Source organism: Lontra canadensis, unplaced genomic scaffold, assembly GCF_010015895.1.
Source record: "Lontra canadensis isolate GAN:19392208 unplaced genomic scaffold, GSC_riverotter_1.0 scaffold6, whole genome shotgun sequence".
In the NCBI taxonomy this organism is placed as follows: Eukaryota; Metazoa; Chordata; class Mammalia; order Carnivora; family Mustelidae; genus Lontra; species Lontra canadensis.
The window spans coordinates 37,287,802-37,309,113 of NW_022631000.1; the positions used below are offsets into that span (position 1 = coordinate 37,287,802).

Genomic DNA, 21,312 nt, shown 5'->3' on the forward strand with positions numbered 1-21,312 from the left:
GAAAAGAATTTGATAAGAAAGTCTCAACCTCTTTGTGGAGTGCAAAGTGTCAATGAAAGAAGTAAAGACCTGCCAGGAAAGAACACATGTGAGTGTAGGGGTGGAATTTAGAGGAAATGTCGGGAAGGGTACATTGCCTGGTTCATGAATGCAACCGTTCACGGGTAATTTTGAGTTTTAGACTTGAAGGATCAAAGGACTGTGTCAAAAGGGAAAAAGCAATCAAGGTTGCACAGCTATTAATAAAAAAGTCATTTGAGGGAGGTGAAAAGCAGGTTTTCTGAAGATCAAGCAAAGGCAAGCCTCATAAGTCAGAAAATTCAGTGAAAGCAAAAGTAATAGTGAAAGTACCACAGCAAAGTCCCTCAGCACAAGTCTAAGACTAAAGACAAATATCTTCTTAAGAGGCAAGGCTGCCTGAGGGCCTGGGGTTGAAGGCACACATCAAGGAACACAGGCTTCAGCACAGTGGCCTGACTGAAAGGAAGGAAATGGACTCTCCAAATCCCATAAAACTGCTGCCCTTCACGTGGGGGTCACATCTTGCCTGTTGTAGTAAGATCTACAATGCATCTTCTGAATACAAACCATCACTTAACAGTTGTTCACTAACTGTGTGCAATCCCTCTCTGATGTTCTAGCAAAATAAATATTTTGCTATGCACAATATAGGCATCTATTGACTACAAGTCATCTTTTGAACATCTACTTGTTAAATGTGTCCAGTTTCCCTCATTTTTTTATTAATGTATTTGATGATTTGGTGATGAAATAACCTTTAGAGTCTATAAAAGAGAGGGAGCGAGAGAGAGAAACACAGACAGACAGTAAAAAGACAATTCCCAGAAGACTTTCAAAGATATTTCTCAATAAAGCCTTGCTAAGTATCATTCATTTGAGAGTTATGCCCATCAAGTTTGATCAGAAGTTTAGTTAAAAGAAGAAACGAGAGAAGAATGGCTGAGAGCATAGACCCTGGGGTTAGAGCAAATAGGAGAAATCCCAGCTCTGCTCTGTACCCACTGTGTGAACGTGGGAACACTGCTTGCCTATCGGCCACAGTTGCATTCCTCTATAAAATAATAACATTAACCCTGTCAAAAAGGATTGTAGTAAGCTTTCAATGAGAAAATTTTAAAAAAATGACCTAATGTATCTTTTCCATGGAGTTATACTGTTTTCAAACATGTTTTTTATGCCAAATTGGGCTAACGAAATATTGCCCTTAAGGATCCTTAGGAATCCAGCATATCACACTAATATGTATGATTAGCACATATTACTTAAAATTTCTGAAAGTGTTTGTTTTTTTTAAGTAATTATGATGATCTTCTAAGACCTCTATTTATCAAGTTTGAGACTGACTTAGATACCTTATCCTTAGTTCCTTTCAAGAATTTCACAGAGGTTATTGTTATTCCTGTTTTGTGAGTAAGCACAATGTAGGCCAATAACTTTAGTATTTTACCCAACGATCACAACTAATGAGAAGTAAACTGATCAAAACCTATATGTCTCTAAACACACTTAGTTTCTGGGGAGTTCCAGTTTAAGATGCCTAATGCAGGAAGACTCTGAATTCACCCATAGACATACTGAATTTATAGCTATTTATGGAACAATATCCCTTGGAAAAAAAAAAAAAAAAAAACAACCCAAAACTGGCGGAGCAACCCCTTTAAGTCAGGCAGATGAGAGGGAAACCACATCAAAACAGGTAGGAAATGCTGGGACATAATCTTGCTGTAAATCCCAATCCCAATACAGGGACTCACAAACAGGAAGAAATTCAAAACACAGAACTTCTTCCTGAAGAATGAAGGATCTTACTCTGCATCAGGTACCCTAACTACTAAGACCAGCACCCGAGAGACAAGTCTGTAAAACATCTGGCTTTGAAGATGAGAGGGGTTCCAGTGCCCATGACACCTGCAGGGTTATGGCCAACTGAGGGTGAGGCAGAGCTTCACCCTCAGCCCTTTAAAGGGCCCGTGTGCTGACACCTGTCCCAGGGTCCCATGCAGAAGTAGCCCTTTGAAAAGTGCCCAGACTTCATGTGAAAAAAACTGGTGTCCTAATTTTGAAGTATGGGTCTGAGAGCCAGAGGCCTGCTGGTGTGTTCTCTGGGGTCAGAGAATGGTGGAACCCTCTTCCTACTCTCTGCCTTACTAAAGCTAGTGGGCACCATCTTTTTAATTTTTTTTATTTTTATTTCTTCACTCTTTTCTCTCTCTCTTTTCGTTCTCGCTCTCCCTCTTCTCCTCCCTCTCCTCCTTTGACTTCTCCTCCCCTTCCTTCTTTCTTTCTCTCTTTTTTTTCTGTTTTTGGCAGGTGCCATCTTTGCACTCCCCCTCTTTCTTGCTTCAGTCAGTGAGTACCATCTTTGTGTTCTCCTTCTGCACTGCAGAACAGCAGTATCTCCCAGAGGACAGCTGGCCTGGATTGGATGGCCTGGTGTTGGTGGCCACCACCCAGGGAATACCTCTTGATCACCTGGCTTTGGAGGCCAGGGGGGTTGATATTCCCGTATCCCATAGGACTGTGGCAGTTAGAGAGAGTTCCTGGCAGACCACCACTCCCAGGACACTGCACAGACAGCTGACTGAAACACATATCCTCCTTTCTGAGAAAGAGGTCTATTTGCTGCTGGTCCAGGAGCTTTGGCCCGAGTGACAGGCTTCTGGTTTTAAACCTATCTGGGAGCGTATAGTGGGGACCTCAATGAATGGAGACCAGTAGATGCCACCTTTGTGCTGTCCCTCTGCCTTGCTCCAGCACACTGGAATCTTGGAGAAAGGAGCTTATACCTTTGTTTAGGGCCCAGATTTTTGCTGCTGCTGCCAGGGAATATCTCTATACTGACTGGCTCTGGTGGTACTAGCTGTCCCCATAGGACTGTAACCAACAGAGAAGGAGTCTTAAAGAGCTACCACCCCCAGGGCACAGCAAGAGCAACAGACCCAGGAGCTCAGTATCGATGTGAAAGAGGTCTATTAGCTTATCGTCATAGCTGCAGCCTGAAGGGCAGACTTTTAATTAAATACACATTGAAGGACTGACTGTCAACCTTTCCTAAGACCTCAGAGGGCAGGCACTATCTTTAAACTCTCCTTCTGCCACATTCCAGAGTCCTAACATGTCTTGGAAGGGAGCTATTATATGTCTGGTGTCCCAGTCTTTACATCTAGTGCCCTGGTTTTTGTGGCTGCTGCCCAGGGGAAACCTCTTGATTGCTTGGCTCTGGTGGCCAGGGAAGCTTACATTCCTGGGTCCTAGGGGACTGTAACAATTGGAGAGACAATTCTTGGCAGGTTACCACTCTGGGGCCCTGAATAGGCAGCAGATGAAGCACACTCTTAGCCTCTCTGTGAAAGAGGTCTGTTTGCTTGACCTGGAGCGTGGGCCTTAGGGGCAGAATTCAGATTTGGCACACATCTGTAAGCTACAGAGATGGTCCCAGGGAATAGAAGCCTGGGGATGCCATCTTTGTGCTTTCTCTGTACCTCACTGCAGCTCACCCACATCTCCCAGAGAGGAGCTAATATACTCATCTAGAGCCCCAGATTTCGCTACTGTCACCCAGGAAACATCTCCAGATCACCTGGTTCTGGAGGCCAGCAGAATTTACAATTATAGCCCCACAGGAACGTATATGTTTGCATACTTTAAAGGCTGATGCCTAAGGGTTTGGCTTCTAGTCAGCCTGAATTTAGGTTCTGATTATGATCCTCCTCTTTAGGATACTGACTGGTCTTGGCACAATTTCCACTACTGGGAACTATTAAAATAAAACAGGCTGCTTGGACAATCACAAAGTTTGAGAGATAGCCAACAGCTAGGGCAGAGTTCACCTGCTGCACAAGGCCAACCATTTAAGACTCAGAGAAGCGGCTGTTTCATCTAACACTTAGAAACCAGTAGGGAGTGTCAAGCAAAATGAAGAAACAGAGGAACATATTCCAAATGAAAGAACAAGATAAAGCCTCAGGGGGGAGTGAAAGCCTTAATCAAACAGAGATAAGTAATTTGTATAATAAAGAGTTTAAAATAATGCTCATAAATGTACTCGCTGAACTTGGGAGAAGATTGGATGAGCACAGTGAGAACTTCCATGAAGAGGTGGAAAATATAGGAAAGTTCCAAACAGAGGTCACAGAGCTGCTGAATATAATAAACACATTTATCTTCTAAGCACACTTCCTCATTAGGGAAAACTTTTTCTTGTTTGAAGATTTATTGAGTTATTTCTGGGGCACAATGTTAGGAGAATGTATTTGTTGATCACCTACTTACCATATTTTTAGAACTGTGACAATATGATGGACACTGCCTTTAAGATAGTCACAGTCTAGTGGAGTCAGAAGACTTCTTGGAAAAGAGTTGTCTGGATTAGCCTAATATGACACTCTTCTTTTTTTTTTTAATTTCTTTTCAGCGTAACCGTATTCATTATTTTTGCACCACACCCAGTGCTCCATACAATACGTGCCCTCCCTAATACCCACCACCTGGTTCCCCCAACCTCCCACCCCCCGCCCCTTCAAAACCCTCAGGTTGTTTTTCAGAGTCCATAGTCTCTCATGGTTCACCTCCCCTTCCAATTTCCCTCAACTCCCTTCTCCTCTCCATCTCCCCATGTCCTCCATGTTATTTGTTATGCTCCACAGATAAATGAAACCATATGATAATTGACTCTCTCTGCTTGACTTATTTCACTCTGACACTCTTCTTTATGCATGGTTAATATCTCCGAGAGCTGCTGTTCTCTTTCAGACTCAGTAGTCTCTAGGTGCCTTATTTCTAGAGTGCTTTCTCAGTCTTCAGAAAGAAGAGTGTTATAGAGCCAAGGCCCAAGTTACCCAAATGCCATTTGTGATGGAGTTAGGAGTTGGGGACTGTTGAGGTGAAGAAACCTGCAGAAAGATCCATAAGGGCATAAGTCCATGATGCTTAAGAAGTACCAACAATCAAATGAAGTCAGGATTTACAAACTAGGCAGAAACTGGAATGGAGTAGAAGCAGGCTAGAGATACAGGCAAATGCTGTGGGAAACCTGCCTGTTGCATGCAGTGGCCCTTCAGTGGCGTTTGGGCAGGTTTGTATCAGGATACAGGGTTGAGGCAGACACCAAATAATGAAATCACGGCTTGTCTGTTAGGGTAGCTTTTAGTCGCACATAGAAAATTTAACAGGCTTAAACAAATAGGGGTTCTACTTATCTACTCAAAGTCAATATGTGACAAGCCAAATCCATCACCTTGCTTTCTTCTCCCTTTCTGCCTTTTGCCAAACCATGAGGAGGGAACACAATGTGATGGAAAGACAGGGGATCTGTTCCAAATGTCAGGTCTGTCAGTTAGCTCCCATCTTGTTTCCTGTAACTTGTCGAGGACTTCTGGTTGCAAGTAAAAGAAACTCAACTCAAACTAACTTATTTATAAAAAAGAGATTATATTAAATCACCTAACAGAAACATCCAGGGCCTCACATACCTCAAGCATATCTAGACCCAGGTAGTTAAGCATCATCAGATCTCTGTCCTCCTTCTTCTGTAAGCTCTGCTCTGGACATTATAGCTTCATTCTTATGTGGGCTCTCCCAACATTGTGCCCATGGATTGGTGGGTCCCCAAAGAAAAATGAATGCTGGAACAAAATTAAGGAAAAATTAATGTCAGGCAGGTAAAAACTACCATTATGATGGTAATAGCACCCTCTCACATTCCACTTGTGATAGGATTGAATGGGAGAATACACATAAAAAGAGTTATATGTAATTAGATGTTATCTCCTAATATGCTCAGGCTTCTGTCCTCTTTGATGGTTTCCTTTTTTTTCCCATCCCCAAATTTAGCCTACTTGGGTAATAATGTATTTTGAAGTCATAAAAATTATTTGGTAAGATTTAGGAAATAGTAACTTTCATATAAGAACTCAGATTTCTGACTGTTCTTGATAAGTAGCAAGATCTGGCAATAATCAACTGTGCCAGAATGGGGTTCCCCCTCCCAAGGGGCAGGTACTGCCCAATCTGCCCCCAGGCTCACCCTCAGAGACATCTGGGATCCTTCTTCTGTCTTCACAGCCTCATGCCCCACTACTTTCCTCTGGAAACCTCCTACCTTCTGCCTGGTACCCTCATTTCCAAGGCTTTGCCCTTAGGCTTTCCTCATCCTTCTTACTAGTCTAAATCCCTTCTACCCTTCGAGGCTAATTAAAGCACCAGGACTCCCTCAAACCTTCTCTAAGCATCCCAGCTCACAGAGCTCTGTCTTCTAGGCAAGGGCATCTTCTATGTAAGGACAGCCAGTGACAACCAGGACTGCACAAACTGTAAGTCATCAAGTGGCCATGAGCGCAGGAGGGAGCCACTGTGAGATGGACAGGAACATACAGAGAGATGGCAGAGGCAGGCTCTAACACTAGCTCTGTGATAGAAGACAAACAGGAGTTGGACAAGCAAAAAAATTATTGAAAAATGTATTTCTCATGTACTTTGAAATAAGCCTCTATATTTATAATTCAAAATATAGAAACACACAAGATGTTCTCCTTTACTGCAACCAGCCTTTAAAGAATTATATTGATAGCAAGACTTAGTTTTAGAAATAAAAATGTCAAGGTAGTTGGTGTTCAGGGTTTACTCTGCAGCCTTGAAGGAGACTTGTGAGTAGGAATTGTGGTACAGCTGGGATAAGAAGGCTGAAAAGTGATTCTCCGTGATTGAGGGATGAGGTGCTTCTACATTTTGTTTTAATTCCCTCTTTCGGTAAAATAGCATTTGGGGATTGTACTCAGAGAGCTAATAACAGAACAATTTAATCTACAAAGTGGCCAAATGGGAGTAAACAGTGTGTGATGTAAATAGTTCTCTATGATTCAGAGAGTAATAATAGCATGATCTACCATTTAAAAAATATCCAATGTAGCAATTTAGATAATAGTGATGTGCCTGACCTCTCATTTTTAACTTCTGAGTTAAAAAAGAATAAAATATAGTATAATACGCTTTCAAATAAGTAAAATTATTTCCATATATGTGGATAGGGATAGTAAGGTAAATATTCAAAAATTAAAAATAGCTTTTGTATTAAAGAGGTGAGGAGGCTTATAGGTGATTTTAATACACATTTTAAAGGTATTTAATTTTGTCACATTTCTCTGTCAGCTAAAATAGGATATCTACCCACCTGAAGAAAGGAATGCTGTCTTCTTGGTCTCTAGCTTAAGGAAAACTGATAATGTCACTTTCCAGGCACCACAGAACTAAGAGGGGGAAGGGGATGCTTTAAGTGCAAATTCACCTTCGCCCATCTCACTTCGGTTTTGCCCAGCATCATTTGGTTCTTTAAAGGCATCACACTGCCCCCTGGTGTTCAATAAACTAAAATGAAAACTCAACTGGCTACTACGTTTTCTTTCCATATTTTCTGAATAATCAAGACGATAAGCAAGAAAGAGAGAACACCTCAATACCACCAAATGTATGCATGTCCCATGCCTTGTTAATGTTTTATATTTTTAAAATAGCCTTTACGATGCCACTTTTTTTTTAAGCCCTTAATGGGCAGGTTTACAAACATTAGGTGCCCTCCAGTGGCTGAACTTGTTATCAGGACTTTGGGAGACCCTAAGCACTTTAGATGATGTAGAAATTATTAACAGTTTCCAAAACTTTGCTACTCCCTAATAAAATGGGTCCCTGAAGAAGCAACAGGACTACCAAACTCTTACAGAACCTTCCTTGAGATTCTTTTAAAGTACCTAAGCCAAAGAAAATAAATAAGGATGAAAATAAATAAATAAGGATGTATTTTGAGCAAGCATTGTATAATTAAACAGTAACCACATATAATCCAAAGCAGGACCATATCCTGCCTTAATAGGGTCTGAAGTGTCTATATAATTTGGAGGGCTCTTAAAAAAAATCCTAGAAGTTATCTACTTTTGCAGTTTTATACAATGGAGAGCCCCTCTTAGGGTCTTAGAAGAAAATCCTGGCTTGTAAGGACCCCTGAAACTTATGTTTCATAGCTTCAGGGGAAATTGGCCCCTGATCCAAAGGTATTGTTTAACTGTGGCTTCTGGACTTTACCTTGAGCATTTTAATTCAGAGCCTTAATAAATTAGGGACAAATATAAATTAAGTAACATGGTAGTTTTTTGGTGCCCTTTCTAACCTCTGACCATTGAGAATTGATGCTCTTTGAACCATTCAGCCAAGTAAAAATAAATCAGTTTGTTTATACAGAGACAACTTTGATTGCCTTGATTGTGTTTGGGAAGAATTTAGAAGATCAGATACTTCCAGGAGTCTAGAAGAAAGAGTAGTGGAATTAGTGCAACTATTTAAAACTATTTTAAAAGGCTGAATCTTGAAAATTGGTCTTCATGTTTGGTTAATTCCCAGAAAAGAACTGTATTCACTGATCACCTGTGAAAAACTAGATGTTAATTTCAAAGACTAGAAACCAGTTCAGGTGGAAAAAAGAAATTACTTCTCTTTCACAAAGAAGAGCTTTCTATTATAGGAAGCAGAAGACTTTGTTTTGATATTAATCACAGGAAATAAAAAGCTTCCTTGGGTAAAATCTCCAATAGCCACCTAATCATGTGTTGTTTCAGCTTTTTGGATAGTTCATAACACTTCAAGATATTCTGTCTTCTCTGTCCATTCCTTTATTTACTTATCATATATTACCTGTTTCCTTCCACAGTATGTAAAAATCCATGACCACAGGGCTCTTGACTATCTTGTCCCCAGAGCAGGGCCATAGCATCATGGGATTCCCTTCGCCTCGGGGGTCAGTGCAAATGGCACCCTCTAGAGCTGCACTGCAGTCACTGCCAGAGCCTAGGGCTGACCTTGTCTCAAGAGTCTCTCAACAAGGCTATATTAGTGCACGAATAAGGGATATGCTAGCCTATTTATTATTCTCATTTGAAACATAGAATGAGAAATTGAAAGGTTTTGTGTCCCATAAATCAAAGTACATTTACATGTGCAAACTAGTTTCACTTTGATGACTTTTTCTGACTAAGATGACTCTTGTAGACTGATTTAACTTAGTCCATGATTGTCAAATCAGTAAGAGGGAAACAGTACAGGTCTTCTGATTTCCTGTGTCACATTCCGTGTGTTCCATTTTCCGTTTCCAAAGCCAATTCCTTCAGACTTCTTGTGCTTTTCTGAGTCTGTGACCAAGTAGTGACAGAGCACATGCCATCTTGTTTTGTTTTTCCAGCATTCAGCGAGCCTGGCGTGAGTACCTGCAGCGGCAGGACCCTCTGGAGAAGAGGAGCCCGTCCCCACCCTCTGTGTCCTCAGAGAAGCTGAGCAGCTCTGCCAGCATGAACACCTTCTCGGACAGCAGCACACCTGTGAGTGCCATGTTATCTCTTTATGGCCTGACTGGCCAATCATTTGATCACCAGGTCTTTGGTTCCAAGAAGGAAATGTTGAGATGTGAACAGGTAGCTTGTTGTTAAGTCTATCACCATTGCTCACTTGCTATATTCGAACCCATGGTGAGGGTTTGTCATCTGAGAATGAAGACTTAATTCATAAGCACAACGTGTACTTCATCAAGTTTGAGGGAATCGATTGCACTCGACCTCAACCTAGACTACTCATTTGTGTGTTTGCATTTGTCTATCACCAAGAATATCTTTTTCCTCTTCTTTATAATAGTGTGTTCCCTTTAGTCTGTGCCTCTGGTAGAATTTTGTTGTGCTAATATGATAGAAGATTAGTTTGGTTATAAGGATTATAAAGAGAACTTTTACAGGAAGAATTCAAACGGGTCACAAACTCAGGAGTTGAAACTTAGATGCCTGCAGAGGCCAGGTAAGAAATCCTTGGGGCTGATGTGGGCTAAGCTGTGACTGGCTACTGGAAAACACAGGCCTTACCTAATGGGGGAGTCCTGCTTAGATCCTGGGTGTGTTGCTAAGCAGGGATGTTGGATAGACAGACACTGCCAAATGTGATTTCTTCTCCTAAGGGATGCCATAAATTCAGATGTTTAAATGTTGGCAACTATTAAGAAAATTTAAAATGTGACTAGACCATACCTGCAGATCAGTGATCCCAGAGGCCTCCTGTTTAAGAACCCTTGTACAGAGTTAATGAATGGGAACATCTGCTGAAAGTCTTTATTTAAAAACAACAACAACAAGCAAACAAACATACCAAATGTGGTAGGAAATAAATGATCAGGCAACTGTAATACAGATTGTTGTGAATATGGCCTTTGCAATCATGTATGATAGTCACTGGAATACATAGAAAGAAGTTAGGAAGAGAAATGAAGTAACTATACAAGTGTATTATTTTTTTAAAAAATGTTTCTTGACTACTTTGTAATCATGTTTATTCATGGTTAAAAGGCTCCCCAATGGCCAAAATAATGTATTCACAATGAGATCAAGCAAAGGTTGCTTTGACATGTTTTCAGATGATTGAATTGCATGTTCCTTAATAAGTGGTTTTGTCTGTTATGGATTCTAAAGAGCAGTAACTTGAGTACAAATAACAGTGGCAGGAGATCTATTTTTAGCGGACAGCAGAAATTGAACACTCAGTGACTTGGTGCCTTTTTAAAACAATTTTGAGGGGGGATGACTTACTTGAACTGGTCTTATGATCGCTAGAGGGCGTTGAGGAGCCATATTGGAAAATGTTGCAGGTAAGTATGAAATTATCTCATGATTTGCAAGTCAAAAATAATGTGAAAATTAAGTGTTTAGGATGCCTTTGCTGTGAATGACAATAGAATTAATTTAATAGGAATTAAATGACTGAATATTTTATTTGAAATACGGAAACTGAGTATCAGAAATCATTCTGCCTGTGTGTTAAAGGTTTGGATTTATGGCCTTCCGATTTTCTCAAAGCCCCAGTTCCTGACAGTATCAACCATTGCTGGGTCCAGTGATATGTGATGGCTTTAGTGTTGCTTTAGGGTGATCAACTTTTGACTTTATTGAAATTCTGGGATAATCTACATTTGTTTTATATATACCCTGTTATACCACTTAGATTCTAGCACCTTAAGTATCTTTGTGCATCAATGCACATTCTTCCCCCATGGGTCATCATATAAACGTGATGTGCAATATCTTTTGTACAGCTTTGCTAACAGTTCTACCTTATTTAATTTAGCCTGGCCTCTTCGTCCCCTGATGTTTCTTAGTAAAGAGCAGATTTCCTCCCTCCAATGTCCTCAGCAGGCTGGTTTCTTCTGTGTGTCTCAAGATGAATTGGGAGTGGCACCCTGCTCCACCACTGTATCATCATACCTGATCTCTGAGCTCATGGGACCAGGATAACTCTCTTCATTGTGCGGAAGTCTGGCTCACTCCCGATTGCTTATAAACAGTGAGAATCAAGACATTTTCAGAAAACGTTATTGGAATTAGCTTCAGAAAACAAACAGACCCTGCCCAGAATTCTGGTAGAGATTATTAATTATAACAACAACTTTGGCATGGATGACGGCAGTAACATGACACTAAATATGCAATATAAAATATGAAAATATAAGTGGCTGGAACATCCCCAAGTCTCTAGTTTGTCAGGCAGATAAAATATGCATTTCACAATTTTTAAAAACTTTAAGCTTTATTGTTTGGAGCTGGTATGTCTAGTTAAAGTTGTTTTATTTCTCATGATCATGACTTTGTTTGGGACCTCTTTCAGAAGATTTATTCTTACATCTTTTGGTGGTCACAGCCCCATGAAAGGAAAGTGACTCTGCTCTACTTTGATCAGCCTACCACACAACAGGTTCATACATACTTTCAGGGAGTTCCAAATAGGAAGACTTGGTCTTACTACTCTCTGACCGATAGACCTCAAGTCATGGAGAGGATAAGGATGATCCCTGGCCCACCTTGTCTGTCATAAAGAGATGAGTTTTCTCTAATAAAATGAGTCCATTTGGAACTTCAGGAGTAAAAGCCTGCAGTCCAGGTCAAATGCTCTCAATGAGGTATCTCCCTGGGGGATTCTCTGGGACCCTAACTCCTACCGTTTATCTTCAGCTTGCTGAACTCAGCCCTCTTTCTCTGGGCTTGATCTGTCACTGTTGTTGCATAGACTATTGTCTGTCTTCTTGAATTTGATCAGCTGCCTGTCTTGTCCCTACTATTAACCTTCTACTGTCCTCTAACACAGCCTCGATTGGAGGCCAGTCTGCCCTTCTCTAACCCGTGGGCCTTTGCAGCTGCTCTGCCTGCCCCATGTCTATAGGAGCTGCAGTTACTGCCTATAGGAGCTGTCTGCCCAGGCATGTGCTGCATGGGAAGCCAGCAACCTGAGCTGGGTGAGTCCCTGTGCCAAGCTGAGAATGATGCTCTTGCATGCTTTTGCTCTCTTTTGGCTAAGCATAATGGTTAATATAGTTCTGAGAGTATTTCTGCTCTAAAAAATATAAGAACAGTAATGTTTCAATATGAGCTCTCAAAGTCATCATCTTAATAAGAGCTGAGCACTTGTGATGTGACCGGCACCTTGCTAATGCTTTCCACGGATTATTTCACTTAATCCCCTCACTGACCATATGAAGGAGGTGTATCTCCAGTTTACAGTTGTTGCAAATGAGACCTAAATAGATAACTAACTTGCCTTGAGTTACTCATTGGGCTGTAGCTGTCATGCTTCACTATTCTACTATATTGTACCACTTGAAAATAAGCCTGCATTTAGACATGGTCAAGCAGAGGAAGAAATAATCTGTGCATCAATGCATTTCTAAGACTATTCTACAATTTAGTAGGTATAAACAGTGAATGAAATAATTGAAAAAAGAATCCTCATTTGATTTTATAAATTGCCTCATTCAATGCTCTTTGATTAAAACCTCAAACCTCAGCTGCTCAGTGCCAAATTAAAGAGCAACAGGAGGGAAGATATATATGAAATTATGTTAGCAATTTGCATGTTAAATGTCCTTATACCACAATGTATCATGAGGTAACAGAAAAATTTATTTTAGAGGTAACAATTTCGAATAGCAAGTTATTGTGTAATGGAGCTTGTGGGTGTCAAAGTGAGAAAAAAAGAACTTTTTGATCATAAAAATATTAGTTATTGCATAGAGGACAATAGTGGAAAGTGATTTGTGTATTTGTTATTAGTCAATTTCACATGACCAAGTACTTATACTTTTAGTTCCCAGCTCTGAAAAATCTGTAATTTGTCTAATAGAAGATCATGGACAGAAACTATGAAATGGTACTTTCTAAATGACTTGGTAACCTTTTCACAAATCAATAGGATAGCCCTCAGATTTCAGAAGAATCTTTGGATTGTTTGGCGACTTTTTCAATTCCATTTGTCTCTAATTGGATATATCTTCCTGGCCACACCTACTTATTCTCATGGGTTCCCATATTATTATGGTGTGACCTGTTGGGGACTCTGTGGTTCATGGAACAAAGCCCTGGTTTAGTAACAGGACATGACTTAATAGAAGCTCTGCCACAATTTTTGTGAGTCTAAAGTGTACCACCTAAGAGACCATTCTTCGTCTGCAAACTGGAAGTAACACCCATTTAGAGATGGATTGATATCACTGTGAAGATTAAATAGCACTGCATATGTAAATCGTAGCACAGAGTGTGAGACCCTGAAGGCTCTCAATAAATGTTAGTGGATTCTGTATCTATTTTTGAAAATACTCCATGTGTTCAAAACACTGCAAATCTCGTGAGGAGCAAAAGTGGAATTTTTAACTCTGTTCCTATTAAGGTGCACACTGCCTGCTTCAGATTGATGAATCCACGAGAACCAAATTGTATCTTAAAAAATATATATCCAGAATATGTATGTATGTTCTGAGACTGGAACTGTACAATACAAAGTAATACATCAAGAATTTGTTTTAGTGTTGCTTCTTGTAAAGACTAATTTTCAAGTTCCAAAAGTAAAAGCAGGTGAAAGTATTTTTGCTTCTCAGTGAGTAGGCCTCTTGTGAGAGACCACACCCATATATGTAGTAAAAGCAAGTCTAGATCACTCTGCTCCCTTCATATTTGGGGGAGAAAATGGGGGGATCTGCAGCATGTTGGGGTGAACAGAGTTATGTGGCTTCGTCTCACAGGCAGGTCAATGCCATAGCACTCTTCTAGCAGCTGCACAACTCCAGCCACAAGGTCTTACTTCACTCCTGGTCAGGAAAAATTACGTTCTGAGCAGGTTCAAAGATCAGTGGTCTGGGCCAGCTAAAAACCCCATTACTTTGATTGTCCTGGAGAGAAGGCCATGGAGCCCTCATATGGTTGGGGCTGCTTGGGTTGCCCTCACCTTTAGCAAGAGTTGCTGGATAGTTAGCAACAGGCAGCCAGGTGATCCACCACACCTTCCCAAGTATGCTACCAAAAGCCAGTACTGCTTCTGTCTGCCAAACATGGCATGTACACCCGCACTCAGACTGCTTTATTACCTTCAAGTTTTATTGGCCATTTTGAAATTTACAACTTCTGGCTTTAAATACATCAGGAAAAATTTTGGGACTAAAAGGATAAAGGCTCCTTATAAAGTCACACTTGTTTTTTGGGGGCGGGGTAGGGGGGGAACTCAAACCCTAAAAGATTTCCTGGGACTTCTTCCAGTATAGTCTTGAAAGCTGTGAAATTGTAGAGAATGTAACCCTTGTGCTACTTAATAATTTAATAACCTAGATTTTCCAGGTCAGGGACAAGTTACAGTATTATGCCCAGCTATTGTTATAAACTTAGGTCCCACGAGTTTTAATGGTTCTTACCCAAACTCTGTGTTTCATCCAGTCTCTCATACCCACAAATAGCACAAATTGTCAGTCTAACCCCAAACTTTGGTTCAGAGACTATAGTAATCATATGTAAAAAGAGAAAACTTCTTGGGGTTTATATAAAAGTGGATAGAATGCTCTTTTCTTCAAACTAGGGTCTTAGAGAACAAATTTTTCCCAAAGTTTTAGAAATCACATTATATAATATATAACCTTATATGACAGTTTGAATTAATATGTTTATATATAAAAATATTTGTTATCTTTATGCCAAAACACTCCTTTTTATATCTTTGAATATTGGTTTATATTACAGATTCTTTTTCTCAAATTGTCCTTTTAACTTAAGGATTTGAAGACCTTTTTTCTCAACAGGTTTAAAAATAACTATGTTGTTTCAATTTGGGGATTACAATTTTTTTTTTTGAGAACTGCTAATACCGATCATTTTTGGGGTTAAGAATGGTATGCAAAATTTACAATTCATTGTTTGATAACAGATTCACTCATACATAATAATATAATCAAGCATCCTTAGCAATCTCAAAGTTATTGATGTTTCAGTATAGTTGCAAAAACCTAAGCATCAAGCACCTCACTTTTGATAAAGAGAGTTGGGAAGGAACTTGTTTGCTTTCCACTTTATCTCAAGTCCTGTCTCAGTCTTTGTCCTCATGTAGATCCCGTCCTTATTCTGCAGCTTTGGTGAGCTATAGTGTCAAATCCCCTTGTTAAGACCAAGAGTGCACCCTCTGTTATAAAATCCATTTTCAGTATTACAAATCAGTAATTCATTCACTGGGTGTGTATGAATGATGCTTTAGGATCCAAGGAGAAGTTGGATGTGGTAGCACTAGAGGAAGATCTACTATTGCATTCCTTTCATTCTGGAAGCTCACTGGCCTAAGGCTCTTTTGGACTTTCTTTCTTTCTTTCTTTTTTTTGTAAATAAGACATCAATAGAGAGGGGGTTAGTTATTCACATCCCTAGATTGGGTCTGCATTGTCTGTTCACTCATTCAACAAATATCTGAGTGCCTACTGTGTGCTGGCCCCTTGCCAAGCACTGGCAATACAACCACCCAACTACACTCAACCTTTGCTCTTGCAAAATTTACATAATTCCCTGGTTCTGGTTGGCAATTCTTGTCACAGATGCACTGGTAACTTATAGGAGATCATAACATTTTATTGATTAATTGTATAGAAGGTTTTAGGTATTATTTTTAATAAAAATCTGACTGCTAAAATATCTCCTAGAGCAGAATTTCCCATAATATGGTACCTAGAATATTAGTTTCATTGGATATTGATGGATGTTAATTGTGGAAAGGGTAAAATAAGCCAAATTATTTATGCCAGGATCTCTTAGAGCCTTCCTAACCTAACACATATTTTGAATTTGTGTGTGTGTGGGGGGAGGTACTGTTTTCCATGTTTTCCAAACTTCTTTGACCATGAAACCCAATAAGAGTCATATCTTTTTAGACTATTAACCCATGGAACACTTCAGGAAATGGTGTTCTAGAATTAGTACTTGTTGAATAAAAATTCAAAGAGCTGGAATTTCTCAGTGGCTCAATAATAAAATTAATAGGAGTTGAAGAATGCATTTTGAAACTTTCAATAAAATTTTTACATTCCTTTTTATAGGATTTTTATATAGAACTATATTATGCAAATACAAATATAATTACTTCACATGTAAAACTTGTTATAGTAACTGGCTGGTAGAGTTTAAATAAAAAGGACAAGCCTAGTTAACAATGTAACAGTGTCAGAGATGTAATTTTAGGAAGCCAATAAATAACTCCTTTTCCCCATCTTGATTTAGGAACTTATTTTGAAAGGCAAGAGATTTAGGAAGAATTATATCAAAATCTCATCTTTGTTTACTGTCAAAGCTGGATTTGAGGTTATAACTCTGACTTGTGACAACACTGAGCTTCCTACTATTGACTTTTGTAGGCAAAGCTACCAATCGTGGGGAGCACTGAAAACTGCCAGCCTCACCCACAGAGCTTGTTCAGGGAGGTGGATCCCATAGAAAGATGGAGAGAGAATGATACTGGGCTCCCAGTCCCTTTACCTAATCCTCCAATCAGGGTTACTTATTCCACCTTCATGGAGAGGATTGAAGTGTGGGAGTATTTAGGGCCTGAGGACACGAGAAGAGAGCCCCCAACATTGGATGCTTCATGTGACATGGCCTTTTATTATGATAAATATTGATTTTTTTTACCTGTTTTGATTTTTATAAGATTGTATATACTGTACTATATTAATTATTGCAACATTTTTCAAATAAAAATTCCTTTGGGAACTTTAAAAAGTATGTAGAGATTTCAAAACCACAGCAGATCTATTACATCAGAATATCTGAGAAGAGGCCTGAGATTCTGTATTTTTTAAAATTTTTAAAAAATGTAATCCTCATTATCATTAAAGTATAAAAGTTACTATGTTATAGGAATTACAAAAAAGTAATAACTTTTATTCAGTAAACTTACATGAACAGAACACGCAGGTGATCAATATATTTCTCCCAATTTTTATTTCAAAGTTTTAGCATGGCAAAGATATACATTGGGGAAGTGCTGAAGCAAAATTTTCCTGATTTGATACCAAAACAGTCACTATTGTTTAACGGAATTTTCCCAGTGGCACTGTGTTTGCAAATTCTATTTTCTCTTCTTTGAACTTATGGTTCTTTCTCAAAAATGTGACAGTATATTCTATGCTCCTCAAGAAAGATTTCTGTTGTTTGATTCAGTTTGGTTTTTATTAAAGGGGGATACATTCAATAAACTCTGATTAGTTTTAAATTATTCTTCACTTTGGTTCTGAAGATTATTTAGTTGGTATGAAAGGGGATTAGATTATTTAACTATTAGCTGACAGGAATGTCAACTATGACTGAAAATCCTCTAGTGTGATGTGTGACTACATATTTCAGAAAGAGAAAAGAACTACATTACACAGAATAGAAATGGGCATTTCTCATTATGACACATTCTTTAAAGTAGTATCTATGTTTACTATCACCAATTACATATACAGAGTAGGTATAGTTAAAATTTTAATTGTTACTTTATTCAGAGCTGAAAAATATCTAAAAGTAATAAGTTAAAATTTCTTACCAACATTTGAAAATAAACTCAGATCCTTTCAGTAAGATTTTTCTATGTCTTTGAAACGTTTAAAAAAATTTCATTGCATAGGGGCACCTGGGTGGCTCAGTTTGTTAGACATCTGCCTTCAGCTCAGGTCATGATCCTGGGGTCCTGAGATTGAGCCCCACATCAGGCTCCCTGCTCAGTGGAGAACCTGCTTCTCCCCCCCTCCCCCGCCTCGTGTTCGTGTTCTCTCTCACTCACCCTGCTCTCTCTCTCAAATAAATAAATAAAATCGTAAAAAGGAAATTTCATTGCATAAAATGTTGTTAGAAGTTGAAGACGGTTGCCTTAATTTTTATTTTGCAATTTTTTGTGGATTGATTTTAAAAAGAATAATTTTTTTTAACTTGCTAAAAATTCTGAAAGATTTTTTAGGAGTGGATTATATGTCTCTACAATTCCTCTAGTTCTCATAACAATTCCTTCACTATATTATCTCTGAGTTAATTACAATTATTCATTTCCAAAGCAGCGCCAGAAGCTGATTTTAACTTAAACAGACAAGCTGCTTCACATATGAGGAATAAATTGATTTTTTCTTCATGGCAGTATTTTGATAGGGTTAAGTATATTGATAGAAGACCATGCTATTTAATGCAAGCAGATTTCCAAGAAAATCACTATGCCAAACACTTCACTAGAAGGACTTCATCTACATACCGCAGCAACTGTGACCTGCTTTAGAGATGACATCATTGGGTGTCATGTGGCTCTTTATACGTTTCAGCTTCAGAAAGAGATAATCTGTGAAAGCCGCAAGAGCCTGATTTCTGCTGTGATAATCTTCAGCAGACAGAGGCTAATGCTACAGTAAGGCAAACCTGTTTACATAGTGTGTGCAGTGCCTTGTTGAATTCTGAGCTTTATTTCATTTTACTGTTTTTTTTTTTTTTTCAATAGAAAGTAGATGCAATGATAAGATGAAGTGAATTGGATGCTTTGGACTAGTGGGAGCTCGTTTTCTGCATTAAGATCAAGAACTTTTATGGAATCATCAGTTCTATGGATAGTCTTGTATTCTGTGTGTATGTGTATGTGTCTGTGTGTGTGTATTTTCAATCTGAAGAACACTGAAGAAAATCAGCAAACTTCATTTCCCACAGAACTCTCTCCCTTTTTTGTCAATACTTGAAGATTTCGCTCCAAAATCTTTGCCTCCTGAGCATCGTGGTCGATAACTGAAGAGCAAAGCATCTCCTTTGTAGTATGTGTTACAGAAATTCTTCAGATAACTTTACTTCCTAACACAGGCAACTCCTTACAGATTCAATAAATAACTTTCCTCTCAAATGGGCAAGGGTAGCTCTTCAGCACCATGGAGAGATCTGGGCAGTGTGGGACGAAGGCCTGGGACTGTGACCAGAGCAAGCAATCTGAAAGTGTAAGTTTTCCAAATGTCTGTTATGTTTTTTACGTGTATCATATTTTTGCATACATAGAAAGGAAACTCTGATGTCTAACTGAGCTATGCTAAATTTAGCTATAAAAAGTGATGGCTTTCATTGCATTTTAAATTCAGTATTAATCACTTAAAGATACTATTTTAGGAAGTGTTAATATATTAATTTGAAAAATTACTTTCTCATTCCAGCTGTTGATATGTGAATATTTGGTGCTTTGAAGTTTTAGAATCTAAGTTTTTGTTTTAATTGACCATAAATTGATTGCATGGCAGTTGAACAAAACAAGGGCTTTGGAAATAGCATTTTTATGTACACAATTTAAAAATTCCAACTATGTGATTTGTTGTCATTTGTAAAAACTATTTTTGAAAAGTAGTTTCTGATTTGTGTTTAGAAGGACAGTTTTAAATTTTTTAATTCCAAGTTATACTTTCGGTTACCAAAAAGAGCACATGTCTAAGTATTCTAATGTTGGGACACATTGGGGATATTGGATAACTTATCAAAATTTTAAATTTAGTGGTATAAAATATATACAGTAAAAACCTATACTAAGTGGAAAGGACAAATCCTTTTATAAAATGACTAGATAATAGGTCACTAAAGACATACCTTTAGGCATCATTGAAAATATTTTATCAGTTTCAAAATAGTCCAATTTAACTGTTCAAGCCAGAAGTTAAAGAAATGGTTTATTAAAAAATGTCTTTTAATACCCTCCTTAAGATTGTCAAAGGTGTAGTTCTATGATATGATACCACTTAACCAGGGAAGAAAAGAAACTTCAAATTGCTGCTGAGAATGACCCCAATTGATATTTTGATTAACTATTCAAATTTGTTTCAGAGAACGTAGTGTTATAAAAAAGTACTATAACAAATAATTATCTCTTCTCAGGTCAGTTAGGTGAGGTTTGGAACTTTTTTTTTTTTTTACAATGAGCTGTTTATTTTAAAGTCTAATAAAGCAATCTTTTTATATTATTGTAATACGGAGTTTATTTTCCTCAATAGTTCTTCTCCTATGTAAAATCCAGTAGTAAATGTAATTTACTTAGCTACACCCCTAATTCAAATGCAACTAATTCTTTTTGTTATAAATAATTTCTAAGTGAATTTGGTGTTGCTCCTTAACTCTTAACTCCTTAACTCCTTAACTCAAAGTAATTTGGCATTTGATTTTTAGATAAATGACATTTACATTTTGACAGTGTATGAAGTGCAAGATTTTGGAGGATGAGACTTAATTTTATATGAAGGAGGTCTTTTCATACATTTCTAACTGCTTGGCTTAATAAATCCACTGGTGATTTCTTTAATTGGTGTCAATATATAAAAGAAATCATTTTTTTTTAAAGATTTTATTTATTTATTTGACAGAGGGAGAGATCACAAGTAGGCAGGAAGGCAGGCAGAGAGAGAGAGGAAGGGAAGCAGGCTCCCCACGGAGCAGAGAGCCCGATGCGGGGCTCGATCCCAGGACCCTGGGATCATGACCTGAGCCGAAGGCAGAGGCTTTAACCTCTGAGCCACCCAGGCGCCCCAAAAGAAATCATTTTTGAAAGGAGTGAAAGGTAGAGTTATGACTCTAGTTCTTTTAGTTTCATTTTCCCAAATTTTATAATCCTGCTTTGATTGTTACAGATGTGTGGTAGTGCATTTTGTACACTATGGAAATAACTGTTGTGTGCACTTCTGTGACTTTAAAACTTTGTTTCTTTATGATAAACTGCATTAATTTTCTGCTGGTAGTGGACTTTGGACAAATCATTCTGGTTGATTATACTGTAACATCCTAATTTTGAGTATTTGAGGCTCATGTCACAAAATGCATCTGCTTTATGTCCTGAAATGTGGAGAAATCTACCCAATTCAGAAATTTATTCTCTGACAATCTTTGTCTCTGTATCTCTTTCTCAAGGATGTGATTCACTTATGAGATTGTGGGAAGTGTAACATTT

General features: G+C 38.5%; 1 protein-coding gene across 2 annotated transcripts in view; it reads left to right on the forward strand.

Annotated features, from left to right (window-relative positions):
* LOC116864732 (IQCJ-SCHIP1 readthrough transcript protein) overlaps positions 1–21,312 on the forward strand; it is a 721,490-nt gene that overhangs the window by 198,590 nt on the left and 501,588 nt on the right. Inside the window, exon 4 of one of the 2 annotated variants that reach the window (XM_032852613.1) lies at positions 9,245–9,380. In XM_032852613.1, coding sequence (XP_032708504.1) covers positions 9,245–9,380 — 136 coding nt within the window. Of the gene's footprint in view, positions 1–9,244; positions 9,381–19,249; positions 19,331–21,312 lie in introns of those variants that run through there. The other variant, XM_032852614.1, reaches the window with a different exon arrangement.